Source organism: Triticum aestivum, chromosome 2A, assembly GCF_018294505.1.
Source record: "Triticum aestivum cultivar Chinese Spring chromosome 2A, IWGSC CS RefSeq v2.1, whole genome shotgun sequence".
Taxonomy (NCBI): domain Eukaryota; kingdom Viridiplantae; phylum Streptophyta; class Magnoliopsida; order Poales; family Poaceae; genus Triticum; species Triticum aestivum.
Window position 1 is genome coordinate 153221537 of NC_057797.1, and position 16108 is coordinate 153237644.

Here is a 16108-nt window from a genome sequence, read left to right on the forward strand (position 1 = left end):
TTGGCCCGAAGACTATGCCCGATACCTCCGCCATTAGTTTTAGAGCCTTCTTGAGGAAATATTGATCCTACATGCCCTAAGTCGTCCACACCCTTCATCTTTTTCCTTGCCTTCGGTGGCCGCCACCATGCCTCAATCCTCGACTATGTTGAGCCCCTTTGAAGACGATCTCCTCCTAAAGCTTGGACATGCTCTACAGAAGGTCTCCATTCCATCCATGTGAAGCATTTCGTCCCGAGCTGTCCTTTATGCGATGGCCCACTCCAGCAGCCGCCTCCACCGCCCATGGATTCGTTTTTCGAACTCCTTTCCATACTGCACAGCCATGGCGTGTTCAAGGTGAGCTAGCGCCTAGCGGTTCTTTCGTGTTGCTCCCATGCTTCCCTCTCTCCCTCTGTCGCTCTCCCGCCTAGTATCGTCGACCGCCACCGCTATCAATCATTGTCGGCGTCGCTTCGGCGGCTCCACACGCACCCACTGGTCTAGGACGCCATGGGTTAGCACCCGCAAGACCGCACACACACATGCAATTGTCGTAGCTCGCTACAGTGTGCTACCAAGCCTCGTCGTCATGCTCTCCCGCGAACTATGGCATTTGATTGCTGGCATTGCCCCTGCCTAGTGGATCGGGGACTAGGGAATGAGAAATGAGAATAGGAGGGTTTATAAAGGATTTCCTGTAAAAAACCAACTCCATGTTGACATGGCAAAAAAGGCCTGGAGTGGACCATTTACTACAGAATTGCGACCTAAACATGCATCTCAAGAAAAACTAGGACTAAATCGACATTTCGATAAAAGATTTAGAACCTGCAGTGCATTTAACTCTGAAACATTTTCTTTTCGGGAAAAAACATTTTTCTATTATAGTAATCCTTCTTGTAAGTGGGTCGATGAACTCCCGGATTTTCTAGTGAATGCCATTGTAAATTCTTCAAAAAAAACTCTGAAACATTTTCCATAAAAGTAAACTATGATACGACTTTGACGTCGGAAAAAAAACTCTAAATACTCGTCGACTCCAGTCCACCGGCGCGGCTCACAGAAAACCACTGCGTCGTCCGTCCCGCCCCGCGCCTCCGCCGTCCCGTTTCGCCCACGCGGCGGAACGCCCATCAGACATGGACGACTCGCGCCACACGCTCCGTTAAAAAAAAAAAGCTTCTCTCCCAGCTCCCTCCCTCCCTCCCCGCGGCCTCGCTTTCCTCTCCTGTCCTCGGCAGCCTCGAGCAGCACCGTGCCGTGCGCGCGGCGAGATGGCGTGCGCGGCCCCACCCAGCCTGGTCTCCCTGCCCGCGCGCCGCCGCAGCGCGACTGCCGCCGCGGCCGCCTACTACCACGCCCCCTCTACCCGGCTCTCGAAGCGTTCGTGGCTCTCCTCTGGAAACTCGCCCCGCTCTCGGCTGCGGGCCGAGGCCTCCAAGGCCGAGCCGGCCGAGGAGAGCCTTCCCGCCGCGCCGGGCCCGTCTGCCCCGTCGGAGCCCCTGCCCCAGGCACGTACCAGGTTGGCGCCAATTTCTGGACTGTTTTACCTGCGCTTTCTGCATTTCCCTACTTCTGGTTGATTCGGCAAGTTCCCTTATAGTATAAGTAAAAATAATGGTGTTCTTGATTTTTTTTTCCTTTGTTCGTTTCGTGTGCAGTACATGGAATTGGAAGGGCTATAACATTCGTTATCAGTGCGCCGGAACGTCTGGCCCTGCACTGGTTCTAATTCATGGTTTCGGGGCAAACAGGTACGCATCGTGCACGCACACTCTTGTTTACAGTTTACTAAGTACTAGATGATGCCCCGCACGTTGTTGCGGGGATATTTTACAGTATTTTAGTGAGATTTTGGTTATCTGGAACATGAATATTTGAAATAATAGTTTTTAAAATTATATAAGAATTAAGTTTAATACCATAATAGAATGGAATTTTACATGCATGCATGTTTGCATTGCAGGAATATTTTGCAGTATTTTTGTGAGATTTTGGTTATATGAAACATGAATATTTGAAATAATAGTTTTAAAAATGATATAAGAATTAAATTTAATACCATAATAGAATGGAATTTTACATGCATGCATGTTTGCATGTTGAAGTGGATTGTTAATATGCATAGTTGCATGTTGAGGTGGGCCTTTCCTATGCATGTTGAATGATGAGGTGGCATGCTTGCATGTTGAGAGAAATATGTTAGTGGGGGCTAGCTATTTAGATATAGAAGATTTGCAGGCAACAAAAGTTCTTCAGTGATCATGGATTCATGGCATAGCCGCATAAATACGGTTTATGACTGCCGTTACACTTGGTACCAATTTGCCAAAGTGTCCGGTTGGCGCACTGTTCTTTGAGAAGTATTGAAGTGCTACTGTGCTACTAATGCAAGATTAGACTAGTAAGCAATAGCTAAACAATCTGCAAAAAAAATGACAACCAGACAACGACACACCATGCATCCACCATACCAAATTTTTTGAAATGAAAATCCAATCATCGGGGAACAAAAAAGACACATATCCAATGTGAATAGTGGTGAATTCAAAATCTGCTGTGAATATAAGTTAAGACTTTTGGTCTCTGATGATAAAGTATATAAATAGCTTTACCACTTAAATTGGTTTGGCTACTATTTGGAGACTGGAGTAGCAATCTATAACTATTCATAATTGATATCAGTTTGTTAATTTCCTTTTCACCTTTCCTATTTGGAAATATAGTGCTTCATTTGTGATAAAAGCTCAATATGCATTGCTCCTGGCAATAATGCTGGAACTATTTGATCTTAAGCTAAATTAGTTCTTTTCTTTGAGCGAAAAACATTAGGGAAGGCCCCTACTGCGCCATTTTGTATGTTATAATAAATGTGTGTGTACATATGGGAAGAACAAAAAACAGGGGAAAAGGTTCTGCTGTTTACAAGCTGTCTAGCTAATATTGCATGCCGTCTCTGAGGCTAGGCCTGGCTCTATGCATAACAAGATCAAAAGAGACTTTGAAAGAGCTACGCATGAAACAATGGATGGTTGTTCATTTACAAAGATCTTTCCATTTCTCTGAAGCCATATGCTCCAACATTCAATAATCATGATCTCCATGAAGTGCTCATAAGAGTATCTTTGCTTGGCTTGCATGATCATCTCAAAGAAATTTGTATCAGTTTCCCATTCTGTAACAATACTTTTTATTTTATTTTTTTGCGGGTGATTCGGTACCAATACGGCAATACCCCACCAGAAACCTTGGCTGAGTGAACATCCAAAAAATAAGCGAAGTAGATCTTCAACAGGACATTCATCACAGAGAACACATATACTAGATTCAATGTGAAAGTGTTTCCTGAGGAGATCTGTAGTGCTGACTCTGTCTTTGAGAAGCAGCAAGTTTTCCAGATCCATTTGACAAGCAATGGTATGTCACAAGTAACATTTAGGGCTTTATATATTTTTCTGGTGCAGAATGATTCATCTCCCATAGGAATTTCCAACTATCTTTTTCATGAGTGCTATCCATGTGGATAATTTTGTCTCTTGTTGAAGTGTATATGTGGATTGCCTAGTCATTTCCATAAGTTCGGACCTTTGGTTGCGTTGGCTAGTACATGAAGCTTTGACATGGTATCTGTTAAGGAGTATTAGTATTGGTCTAGGAGTCCTTATTAGTCTATGTTTAGTTTCCTTGCACCTCAAGTCTTGTGTAATATATATATGCCCCTTGGGCCTTCAATAAAGATAAGTTGCTTTCCTAACATGGTATTAGAGCCTAGGTTTAGGTCTCCGGACGCCGCAACTCGTCCTTACGATCCACTAGTTTTTTTTTTCTCGGTCGATCTATTCTTTTCTGGGTCGATCTCGTCTTCCGCTGTCGTTCGCGGGGCACCTGCCGCCCAGCTGCTTCGCTGGATCCAAACTGGTGACGAGTGCGCCCATGACGTGCGCCTGCACAGCCGTGATCGCCTGCATGGATCAAAGCCCGCCTCGCCTGGTTGGCTACTGTGCTGCGTTCGCACCTGTGCGCCAGATCGGGTTACCTCGTCCAGCTCCAGATCGATGTGCGTGCTGCTGCGTTCAGGCTGCTGTGCTATAGCTGCTGCTTTGCTGCTGAGTTCGCTCCTGCATACTAGCTGCTGTCTTTCCGTTCCCATCTTGATTTCAACAACAAAAAAAAGGAGTCCAATGTCTTCTGCATACACGATGGATTTTGCATCTTTGTGTCGTGTATGCTTCCTAGATTTTACCTTCCTTGTTTTCTGCTGTGTCCACCAAATCCGTTGATATTTTGTGTTTCTCATGTCATGCGAGTCCACCAAACTTTTGTCCGTCAGCCTTTTTCTGGTCATTGTCCTCTCTATAGGATTTCTGTGGCCTCTCTTTGCATTGTTGATCTAAGCTCATTCTCTTGCCGCCGAGCTTCTTTCGCCGTCGGTTTTCATGGGCCATGATTCTTTAAGCAATGCTTCTTCTCTTGATGGCCATCTTCTTTTGACAACCCATCTTCTCTTGATACTTCTATTGTATCTTCTATTGGTGCGGTGTCTTCCTCTGATGTGCCATCTCTTCGTTATCCCCTTTGGCGACTCGACAGGTTTTGAAGACTCTTCATGCTACGACGACACTCTCAAGACGCGGATTTGGATTATCATTTTTTTTAGTATTACACTTCTTCAAATGCAATGCTATTGCATACGCTTGGCATTTGAGGGGGGGTGTTAAGGAGTATTAGTATTGGTCTAGGAGTCCTTATTAGTCTATGTTTAGTTTCCTTGCACCTCACGTCTTGTGTAATATATATATGCCCCTTGGGCCTTCAATAAAGATAAGTTGCTTTCCTAACAGTATCAGGGCCTAAGGTCTTGAATTCAAGTCCTGACTTTCACAATTTATCCAAAAATTGCCCCCCCCCCCCTTGTGTCCATGTATAGGCCTCTTGAGCCATACCTCTTAGCCTATTCACGTGTTGACCCCACGTCACACGTGAGAGGGGGTACTGAAGTGTATATGTGGATTGCCTAGCCCAATCCATAAGTCCGGACTTTTGGTTGCATTGGCTAGTGCACAAAGCTTGGCATTGCTCAGGTGATGCTGTTGCTGATGTGCCTAACAGACAGGGGCAATTGGAGTAAATATTAAAGTCATTCTGTGCTGCACTAATTACCTGAAACATAGAGATGTTGTCATCCTTGGCAAATGAGTGTAGTTCTGGATATTTGCTGTGCACAATATTGCCATTTCATATATCTTTACATAACGTCATAGTTTTTCCATCACTAGCAGTACAAGATGCAAGCCCTCTGAACAGATCATTTGATCCCAAATAATCTCCACCAAAATGATCCCTTGGGTGCAGCTGCATGGGGGACTGTATTTTCAGTATAGTAGGCATTCCATAGCAGATTTACCCATGGGATGTTTGCATGGTTATAAAAGTTGTGGAGGAGGGTGGTGTTTCGAGCCCAGAGATTTAGAACACCAAGTCCACCTTGTTCTTTAGGTCTGAATATATATCTTTTTAGCTAGCAATGTGTTTACCTATTTTGTGAATATCTTTACCATATCATAGGAACTGTCTGGGTGATTTTTCATCATGTTGTATGATGGTGATATGAACTTTAAAGGTGCACATAGCATGTATTCATGGAAGAAATGACACAATTGATTTAAGTGAGTCTGCCAGAGTATATTAGTTCTTCTGTTAGAATCATTAAACTGGGCTAGTGGTAGGATCACGGTGGTGCATTCCTGCCGACCAAGGTTCAACTCCAGTCATGATGGAATTTCTGGTATCTCACCTGAGGCTGGCCATAGTGGGAATAACTTAGCTAGTAACATAACGCATCCCAAGGCGAATTTGCTTATATGGCAAGTAGTTAATGAGGAGAGAGATGTTTGTGTAACATAATATATTACCGTAACATAACACACCCCAAGACAAAATGAGTCTACATCTAAATAATTGAAGGTTTGCATGATACTACACATATGTTACTACCCACTATGGAGGTACTAACATGGACTAGTGACATATGCATGTTACTGGTCTAAGTTATTTCCCACTATGACCAGCCTCAGACAGGGGTGGGCTCTACCTTAATTTAATTCCATGAGGTCTCTCCCCTGTTAGACTGGGTTTCTTTTTCTTTTGTTAGAATCATAATGTTTCCTCTCCCCTGTAAGTTAGCCGTCTTCCATTTTCTTAGGAACCTTGTACTTATTTCTCTTCTTTTCTCAGTGACCATTGGCGGAAAAATATTCCTGTTCTTGCCATGGCAAATAGAGTTTATGCAATTGATCTAATTGGCTATGGGTATTCTGATAAACCTAATCCACGTGAGTTCGAAGAGAGCTTTTATACTTTTGAGACTTGGGGAGAACAGTTGAATACATTTTGTGCTGAAGTTGTCAAGAGTGATGCTTTCTTCATATGCAATTCAATTGGAGGTATGTTGGATGTTTATGCAGAGCAATGGAACATTCTATTTTTTTATATAGCCAATGAATTTATAGCAATATCCTGGCTCAGAAATTAAAAGTGTTAATATTTCTAATTATTACCATGATGAGTAAATGAATGACGCTGATTAAAATTAGATTGATCAACAATCTTGTGTTTATTTATTTATATATGAACTGAGGACGATTTATTTTAGCAGAAACATCTTTCTTAACCCTTGCAGTTGTTTCATTATTCTGCAGGGCTTGTTGGTCTGCAGGCAGCTGTTATGGAACCCCAAACATGCAAAGGTATTGTTTTATTGGATATTTCATTAAGGATGCTTCATATCAATAAGCAGCCATGGTTTGGAAGGCCTTTCATCAGATCATTTCAAAATCTCCTAAGGTAACTCACATTTTATGCTTTCTCGTTATCTTGGTTTGCACTGGTAGTTTGGTATAGTGCCTTTTCTGATTGTCAGGAACACTGTTATTGGGAAGCTCTTCTTTAATGCTGTTGCAACACCAGAATCCGTGAAAAATATTCTTTGTCAGGTAATTATTTTAACCTACTATCTTTATAAAGATACTATACAGCATAATATTCAGATGGCGAACATCATGAATAGGTAGAAGCAAAAGGTCTGGATTGCTCCAATTGAATCATATGAGGAGAAACAAATCCTTCTCTAAATACAATTAGATGTGCCATAAACATTACTAGTATTGGAGCTAAGGCCTGTAAGCTTGATCTGAAACTGAAAGCTACTATAAGCTTAAGCTCTAAACCAAAATCATGCCTATAAGCTTGCCTTTCTCCATCTGAGAGAAAATTTTACAATTTATTACTCAATTCATTTTCCATAAGACTGGCAAAGTGTATTCTTCCCAGCAATATGTATGTTTGCCCCATTGAAGTTGCAGTATAGCTTATTTATTTATTTATTTATCTCTTATGTAGAAGTTTGTATAAGATAATTTGTATCACATTTATGTATGTCATTCAGTTTAGAATATGCCTGATGGCACATTATTTTGAATCTGATAAGGGAAGAGATATGATATGCATGCATGTTATAGCAAGCATGTGAATTGTATACCTTGCATTCTAGAGGACAGCTTCATTTGGCTTAATTACACGCTAATAGGATTTCCCTCCCAGAAACTTGCAACTGAAACAGCTTCATGCAAATAAAAGAATACAATATCGGACTTTTTCATGAACCACCTAATAATACCATGCTTTGGTTTAATCGTCTCTGAAGTACAGAATGTGATTTTCTGTTTTACTTATTTAAAGTTCGCTTGGATAGTTTCACTTACATTGGAACTTATTTTATCAACCTTTTCTGTTTTAGTTATTTAAAGTTTGCTTGGATATTTCACTTACATTGGGACTTATTTTCTCTATCTTTGCTTTTTTTCGAATTCTGCTGAAATTCCAGTGTTACCATGACACATCCGCTGTCACAGATGAATTGGTTCAGATGATCTTGCAGCCAGGGCTTGATCCCGGTGCTGTGGATGTATTCCTTGAGTTCATCTGCTATTCTGGAGGTCCTCTACCTGAAGACTTACTTCCCATGGTGAAGGTTAGGATTCCCCAGTTGTGTGATTGACTGTTTCTTTCGATTTTGTTAGTAATATAAGGTTTTGTTTTGGATTGTGCAGTGTCCAGTTTTGGTAGCTTGGGGAGAGAAGGATCCATGGGAGCCTGTGGAACTTGGAAGAGCCTACGGGTCTTTTGATGCTGTCGAAGATTTTGTTGTCCTCCCGAATGTTGGACACTGCCCTCAGGTGCTCTATCAGAAGCTGGGTTTAGTCGAATATTTTTGTACTGTAATCTAGCATTTTAGTAACCATCTGTATGCATCAAGTAACATCTGTCTCACTTGTTTGTATTTGTCCTTGCAGGATGAAGCACCTGAGCTTGTAAATCCACTTGTTGAATCATTTGTTAAGCTCCATAGTTAGTACGTACATGGGTAGATTGTTTCCTATTTACATGGGTACATGGTCAACTCGAGCGAAGAGTTGCTGGAATATGGGGATGCCAATTTTACTTGAGGATCACAAACGGTCCATTCTTTTGTAGGCCGTGGTAAGAATTTTTACCACAAACACTTGATGTGAAATCGTTGTAGAAAATACTGCATTGCTTATTTCATTGGGAAAATTTGCAATTTCTCTCTGCAGAACTTCCATTTGAGCACTGACAGGAAACACATTTATAGCTGAGGTATGAGACATGAGGAGGAACTATCTTATTTCATCTTATTACAGCAGAAGAACCAGTCTCCTCAGAACGGAGATCAGTATGAGCAGCACAGGTGTTTTATTCTGGTCGAAACTGTTGGAGGTTCATCGAAAGTGAACGCAAGTTCATATATATGTATATAATTTGGAGAAGTAGTGGCTAATTTTCGTCCTTGTCTGCATAGTCAAAGTTACCTATCTTTTCACTTGAGGTTTCTTTGCATACAGAAGAAGAGATTTGAAGTGATCTACAGTATCTTAAGTAAAAAGTATTTTCTCCCCTAGGAATGCTTGACCAAAATTTTAAAATTTTCACTACTATTACTATTTTCAATGCAACACTCTTGGTTGCGCTTTTCTGTATTGTTCGAGCAGGTTTTAAAATTCTGGCATACTTTTTGTTTCACATACGTGTGTATCTGCACAGTATTTGTTTTGTATTCAGTTCTGACAATATCTACTTCCATTTCCATTTCTGGGATTTCCATATTCGTCTCTGCTTCCGCTGAGAATAGGAAAGTAATTGCGGCATAAAGCTTGCCCGTCATGACGTCGGCGGCTAGGTTTTGCCCGCCACCCCTCTATCCTCCGGATACGTGTCTCTCATACTTTTGCACCAAAGTTTACGGGGCCACATTTCATCATTTCATTTTCAAAAACTCACCACGTTGTAAGTTAGTAATAGTGCATTTTCATTATCGTGCGTGGAATGCTTCCTGGCCCGCCCCCCTTCTAATTTCTTCAGCCCTGACAGGAGCACACGAACGGTTCATCCATTGAAATCAATGCCAGGACTGTTGCCAGATGGAAGTCGGAAATGGATGTTCTAGTCGCATATTCTCGCGAGTTATTTGGCTACTTTTTTCTCCACCTAGGAACTACTACTACAAACTAAACTGCAGGCTGCCCCCATGAATGTGAACGCTTGCACAGTCCCACTGGGAGACAAGGCTCGTTCATCCCCGAATACCCGGCTGATAATTGGTCAGCTGCCCCGCGTGATTGGTGTGTGAACCAACTAAACAAACCAACACGCAGAGCATGAACGTCTTTCTTATTCCAAACCATCCCTCGACGAAGGTCCGGCCGTGGCCGCCCTGTCGCCATGCCAACCACTACGCGCATGTTGCAATAATGTGGCATATTAAGTCTCCGCCTTCTTGTCGAGATCGATGCATGTGTTTGTCTTACTACTTACTACTACAATGCAGCTCATATCCCGTACCTAGCGGCGGATGGTGGCTTTTTGCCGCACGTTTTATTTATAGTCTCTCCACGTCCAACGATCCCTTGTACGCTGGCTGGTCTCCAACTAACACACGTCCGGGCCGGTAGTCCAGACGGGCACGAAACACTAAACAACGCACCTTGTATGTACGCATGAAAAGTGAGGTTGGTGTCGTGATGCAGATGATGAGATGGATAATGGATGAGACCAGAGCAGACTTGTGTTCTCCCGGGGGTGGAAGAGCCGTCAAGCCAAGCCATACTTAGAGCATATCCAACAGCCGCGCTAAGCGCCGCGTACAAAAAACATGTTTGCCACGCACGCTTCGGCTGGTTTAGCGCGCCCGACTGCGCTGGCTCCAGCAACCGCGTTATAATGCAGCGCGCGCGCCGCTCCAGCAGAGCGCAAAAATACAGCACGCGCGCGCCGCACAAACCACATATACATGTATTATGAGCAAAAATGATCAAACAAACAAAATAAATCAACAATAAATAGTTTAATTTCGTTACCATTACAACTCAAACAAATAGTTTATCGTTCAGTACAACAAATGCAATAAACACAACAAATAGTTCATGAACAATACAGTGCCGAATGCAGATATCATCATGCTCTTTGTCGTCCATGCCATGCCCACCACTCTGCAATCAAATCATTCTGAAGTTCATTGTGCGTTGCGGGACGCCGAATGGCATGATAGGAGGCAATAAAACGGGCTACCCTTTCAGCCCTCCGTCGCACTCGCACGGGATATCCCAAGAGCTCATACTGTGAGTAGTCTAAATCTTGGCCACGCTCATTCTCGATGATCATGTTTTGCATGATCACACAAGCGTGCATGATGTATCAAAGCATTTTTTGATCCCAAAATCTAGCCGGTCCTCTCACAATAGCAAATTGGGCTTGCAAAATTCCAAATGCTCTCTCCACATCTTTTCTAGCCGCCGCATGAGCATTGTGGAAGTCAAGATTTTTCTTACCTTCCAGCTTTTTCAACGGCTTCACGAAGGTTTGCCACTTTGGATAGATGCCATCCACTAGATAATATCCATAGTTGTACGTACGGCCATTTGCTACAAACTGCACCGGTGGCAACTCACCGTTTGCAATCTTATTCATCAGTGGTGACCGGTTGACAACATTGATGTCATTCAAAGATCCAGGCATTCCAAAGAATGCATGCCAAATCCAAGTCTCCTGATCGGCCACCGCTTCAAGGATTATAGTGAAACCCTTTTTTGGCCGTGGAATTGCCCATGCCATGCCTTTGGACAATTCTTCCAACTCTAATACATGCAATCTATTAAGCCAAGCATGCCAGAAAAACCGCGAGCTTTGTTCATCGTCAATAGCCTTGCGACGTCTTCAGCATTGGGAGATCTCAAATACTCCTCGCCAAACACTTGCATAATTCCCACTGCAAAGCGCTTGACACACATGATGGCTTGGCTCTCACCCATAGCCAAGTGATCATCAACAAGATCAGCCGGTATTACCGTATGCCAACATACGTAAAGTGGCTGTCACCTTCTGAAAGGTGCTATGCACGATCTCTCCGGCGGCATTCCTCCTTTGCTGAAAAAAACGATCATGGCTCGCTAGTTTCTCTGCAATGCGCCTGAACAACTCGGTGCTCATCGTAAACCGACGACGAAAATACGACTCGGGGTATATGGGATTCTCCGCAAAATAATGCCTGATCAATCTGTTGTGAGCATCGATCCTATCCCTCCAAATTTTCTGCCGACCCATAACCGAACCACCGTGCTTCGGTTTTTTTTTATATGCATAGCTAGGATCATTGCAAGATCCTCCTCCTCTTCCATATCAAATTCTTCTTCGGAAGAATCATACGACGAACTCATCTACAATGTTCAATACTATACTATAAAAACTACAATTCAAAACATGCATCAAATTCATGAAGTTTGAGCAATACATACCTTGTAGGCGTTTTGTCAAACACCTTGCGGGCGCGGCGCGGCAGCGAGCGCTCGGGCGCTGTTCCTCGAACGACGGAGGCGCGCGAGCGCCGGCGGGACTAGGAGGGGATGGGGCGGAAGCGCGGGCGCGCGGGGATAGGCCGGGGAAGCCTGAACGGTCGCCGGAGGGCGCGCGCGGCGGCGGCGGCGCGGCCGGACGGGGGGTGGAAGTGGGAGAGGAAGTGCGGGCGCGAGCGCTGGAGTGTGCCGCGCGCTGCAGCGGGCGCCTGAAATACACCGCGCGGCTAAATGTTTTCGACCGCGCGCCCAACCCGTTATAGCGCGCGCGCCGTTTTTGCGCGCCCGCTGGAGCGATCCACCGCGTTGCGCGCGCTAAAACGGTCTAATTTGCGACGCGGGGCTAATTTAGCGCGGCTATTGGAGATGCTCCTACTCAAGGCCAGCAAAGCAAAGCAAGGCCAGAGCGAAAGCCAGGCCGGGCTACGAGAAGTGAAGTCATCGGCAATAAAAGCACCCTGCTTACTTGCAAGTGACCACAGGCCACGGACAGCCACTGTGTCTATGCATAGTTTCTTAGACAGGGGTAGCACAGGTACGTAGCCAATAAGCCAGCGGTCTTTGCCAAGCCGGCGCCGAAAGGGACAGGTAGGCAGACTCCCTGCCAAGAGCCACCCATTTAAAGGCACGCCATTGGCGTTCGCTTCCTGTGCAGCTGCGTGCGAGTGACTCGATCGAGCTAGGGATCGAGATCAGACGACCCGTGCACGCCTCGAGCAAGCAAGCCAGCCTCGCTCGGCCTAGGTTTCTCGATCCTCCCGCCGCCGTCGTCGTCCTCGTCGTTGCTGTCCTCGTCGGTGGCCGGCGATGCAGAGGGGCAGGTCGTGGTTCGGCTGTGTGCCCATGAGCACGGCGGCGCTGCCCGTGGAGAGGGATTTTGATCTTCCTGCGGTGAAGCCGTCGTGGCCCTCGTCCGGTACGTTTGCATGTTCATGCCATGTCTTTTTGCTCTTCTTCTCATGAAATAGTAGTTAAGAAGCGGACTAATTTAGGCATGTCGAGGATGCTAGCTTTGGCTGAAACTACGAAGTGAACAAAATTGCTCTATAGTATTAATGTAAACTCATTACGACATAGAGTACGTGATCAAGTTGGCGAGAATATGAATAATACTCCCTTCATTCCAAAATATAGTGCGCCCACGCTTCCCGAAGTCCAACTTTGACCATAAATTTAACCAACGAGACCAACTGCGGGGGAAAAAAATTATATAATTGAAAACTTCTTTTGAATACGAATTCACTATACAATTTTTGCTCCCGCCGCAATCGGTCTTGGTAGTTAAATTTATAGTCAAAGTTGAAGCACAGGGATAGAGGAAGCACTACATTGTGGAATGGAGGGAGTACACGCAAGCCAGGAGCATATTCCTGACCCATCGATCACATCAACATGTTTTGGACGTTATGCCTTGTCTTCATTCAAAATAACATTAGTGTGTAATTTCTGTTTTCTGTTATTGGTTAATTATTACGACTTACAAATTTGTGTGCCGGACACAAATATGCCGATCATATCCACAATTTGTTTAGATGTCATATAAGAGCATAATTCAGTACTCCGGCAAAAAAAATGTAGTCCATGAATTCAGTATTCCACAATTTGTTTAGATGTCATATAAGAGTACTTCTTACAATTAGCTAGTCGTATATTCCCGCAAAAAATGTAGTCGTATAAATCGGCCTCAAAATCCCACCACATGTTGAGTTCTTGCACTTACTATTGTGTTTAACTAACTAGTCCGAACTTTCATTAGCATGGTTTTGTGCACTCTGAAACATTTTGGTTGACCGCTGGCATGCATTGCTGTTCCAGCCTCAGATGGAGGATTCGCAAAGGGCAGCATCGACCTGGGAGGCATGGAGGTGCGCCAAGTCACCACCTTCGCCAAGGTCTGGTCCACCACGCAGGGCGGCCAAGACGGCCTCGGCGCCACCTTCTTCAAGCCGGCGCCTGTCCCGGCCGGATTCCACGCGCTCGGACACTACGCGCAGCCCAACAACCGGCCGCTCTTCGGCCACGTCCTCGTCGCCCGGGACGCGTCCGGCACCGGGGCGCTCCTTGCCCCGCCGCTGGACTACGCCCTTGTCTGGTCCAGCGGCCAGGACGATGGCGCGGGCTTCTTCTGGCTCCCGACGCCGCCCGATGGCTACAAGGCCGTCGGCGTGGCGGTCACGGCCACCAAGGATAAGCCGCAGCCCGGAGAGGTCATGTGCGTCCGCGCCGACTTCACCGACGCGTGCGAGGCCGAGGAGTCGGTGTGGGGCAGCGACAAGGACGGCTTCAGCGCCACCGGCCTGAGACCCGCGGTTCGCGGCATCGACGCCCGCGGCGTGCACACCGGCACGTTCCTTGCACGAAGCAACGCCGCGCCGGCCAGCGCCTCGGCCTTGGCGTGTCTCAAGAACAACAGCGCGGCTTACACGTCGTGCATGCCCGACCTGCCTCAGCTGAACGCCGTCCTCGCGGCCTACTCGCCGCACGTGTACCTCCACCCCAGCGACCCGTATCTCCCTTCGTCGGTCACGTGGTTCTTCGAGAACGGCGCGCTGCTGTACCAGAAGGGCAACCCGACGCCGACGCCCGTGGCCGCCGACGGGTCCAACCTCCCGCAGGGCGGCGGCAACGACGACGCCTACTGGCTGGACCTGCCGGCGGACGCCGGCCAGAAGGAGCGGGTCAAGAAGGGCGACCTCGCCGGCGCCAAGGCGTACGTGCAGGCGAAGCCGATGCTGGGAGGGACGGCGACGGACCTCGCCTTGTTCTTCTTCTACCCGTTCAACGGCCCCGCGCGGGCCAAGGTCGGGCCCCTCACCATCCCGCTCGGCATGATCGGCGAGCACGTCGGCGACTGGGAGCACCTGACGCTGCGCGTGAGCAACTTCTCCGGCGAGCTCCTCCGGATGTACTTCTCCCAGCACAGCACGGGCGCCTGGGCGGACGCGTCGCAGCTGGAGTACCTCGACGGCCGGCCGGTGGCGTACGCGTCGCGCCACGGCCATGCCTTCTACCCCAGGGAGGGGATGGTGCTGCAGGGGGACTCGAAGCTCGGGGTCGGGATAAGGAACGACTGCGCCAAGGGGAGCAGGTTGGACACCGGCGGCGGGCGGTGCGAGCTGGTGTCGGCGGAGTACCTCGGCGCTGCCGGGAAGGTGGCCGAGCCGGCGTGGCTCGGGTTCGAGAGGGGGTGGGGGCCGAGGGAGGAGTACGACATAGGCCGCGAGATCAACCGTGCGGCGAGGATCCTGCCGCGCGCCATCAAGGAGCGGCTGGCTCAGCTAGTGAACAAGCTGCTGGTCGGGGAAGGCCCCACGGGGCCCAAGATGAAGGGCAGCTGGAGAAACGACGAGAGGGATCCCTGAAACGTTTCCGCTCATTGCATGCGCCGGGACCGTTCTCTAACCGTCGTCGTCCGATCGATATTATGCGTTGATCTGACGGTCAGAGACCATGCCCTCTCGCTAGGACTATCTCAAAAAACCCAATGATTACGTACAAAAGAAAATCAGCAGTGTAATTTGTTCTTGGGTAGATGTGTTCTACTGTACATTCGTGCAATGTGTTGTCATCTGTTGTTTCTTTTTTCGTAACAGGTGTTTTAATTATGTGTGTGTTGTGTTGACTGCGCCGGGATTCTTTGGTTGTAGTTATTCTTTATTCATATTACTCCCTTTGTTTCTTGTTAGTCTGCATATAAAATTTGTCTGAAGTCAAGCTTTATAAAGTTTGAGCAATATTTCAGTAACAAATATCGTCATTGACAATAAGAAATCAATATCATTAGATGGATCATGAAATTAATTTTCATATGGAGTATATACTTTAGTAGGAGTACTGTAGATGTTGAATAATTTTTAATATAATTTTGGTCAACCCATATGTAGTTTGACTTAAAATAGATCTATATGCGACGAAGAAGAAACGGATGGAGTACTACATAGGACCAGATAATGGTTAAGTGACTGGAAAATATTTTGGGTCAGTCATTTTTCCATCTACCATTCAATACGACAAGTGAGAACAAAAAAAATCATATACTACAAAAATTGACTGACTGATTTTATTTTTATTCAGTCGATTTCCTCACACAACCCAACTCATACATTTGCACACAAAAACGATTAGAAGCCCAAAAACACTAACTGGGCTGAAGCAGCCTACAACCCTCTAATCCAATAACAACATAAAAAAGGCACCAATTG

The 16108-nt window shown here is 46.1% G+C and overlaps 2 protein-coding genes across 2 annotated transcripts; both read left to right on the forward strand.

The window, feature by feature from the left end:
• The first annotated feature begins 1131 nt into the window (after positions 1–1131).
• On the forward strand, positions 1132–9151 carry LOC123188096 (pheophytinase, chloroplastic). The gene is made up of 9 exons (XM_044600133.1): positions 1132–1504; positions 1644–1736; positions 6217–6425; positions 6681–6825; positions 6902–6974; positions 7865–8011; positions 8091–8216; positions 8334–8520; positions 8616–9151. The coding sequence occupies exons 1-8, from the start codon at positions 1257–1259 to the stop codon at positions 8391–8393; spliced, it is 1101 nt and encodes a 366-aa protein (XP_044456068.1). The 5' UTR covers positions 1132–1256; the 3' UTR covers positions 8394–8520; positions 8616–9151.
• A 3247-nt stretch (positions 9152–12398) lies between these two features.
• Positions 12399–15511, forward strand: LOC123188097 (uncharacterized). The gene is made up of 2 exons (XM_044600134.1): positions 12399–12822; positions 13722–15511. The coding sequence occupies exons 1-2, from the start codon at positions 12714–12716 to the stop codon at positions 15266–15268; spliced, it is 1656 nt and encodes a 551-aa protein (XP_044456069.1). The 5' UTR covers positions 12399–12713; the 3' UTR covers positions 15269–15511.
• The last annotated feature ends 597 nt before the right edge of the window (positions 15512–16108 follow it).

Coding starts and splice junctions, on each gene's coding strand:
- LOC123188097 (XM_044600134.1), top strand. CDS start 12,714: ATGCAGAGGGGCAGGTCGTGGTTCGGCTGTGTGCCCATGAGCACGGCG. Junction 12,823..13,721: donor GCCGTCGTGGCCCTCGTCCG/GTACGTTTGCAT, acceptor TTGCTGTTCCAG/CCTCAGATGGAGGATTCGCA.
- LOC123188096 (XM_044600133.1), top strand. CDS start 1,257: ATGGCGTGCGCGGCCCCACCCAGCCTGGTCTCCCTGCCCGCGCGCCGC. Junction 6,826..6,901: donor TCATTTCAAAATCTCCTAAG/GTAACTCACATT, acceptor TCTGATTGTCAG/GAACACTGTTATTGGGAAGC. Junction 8,012..8,090: donor ACTTACTTCCCATGGTGAAG/GTTAGGATTCCC, acceptor TGGATTGTGCAG/TGTCCAGTTTTGGTAGCTTG.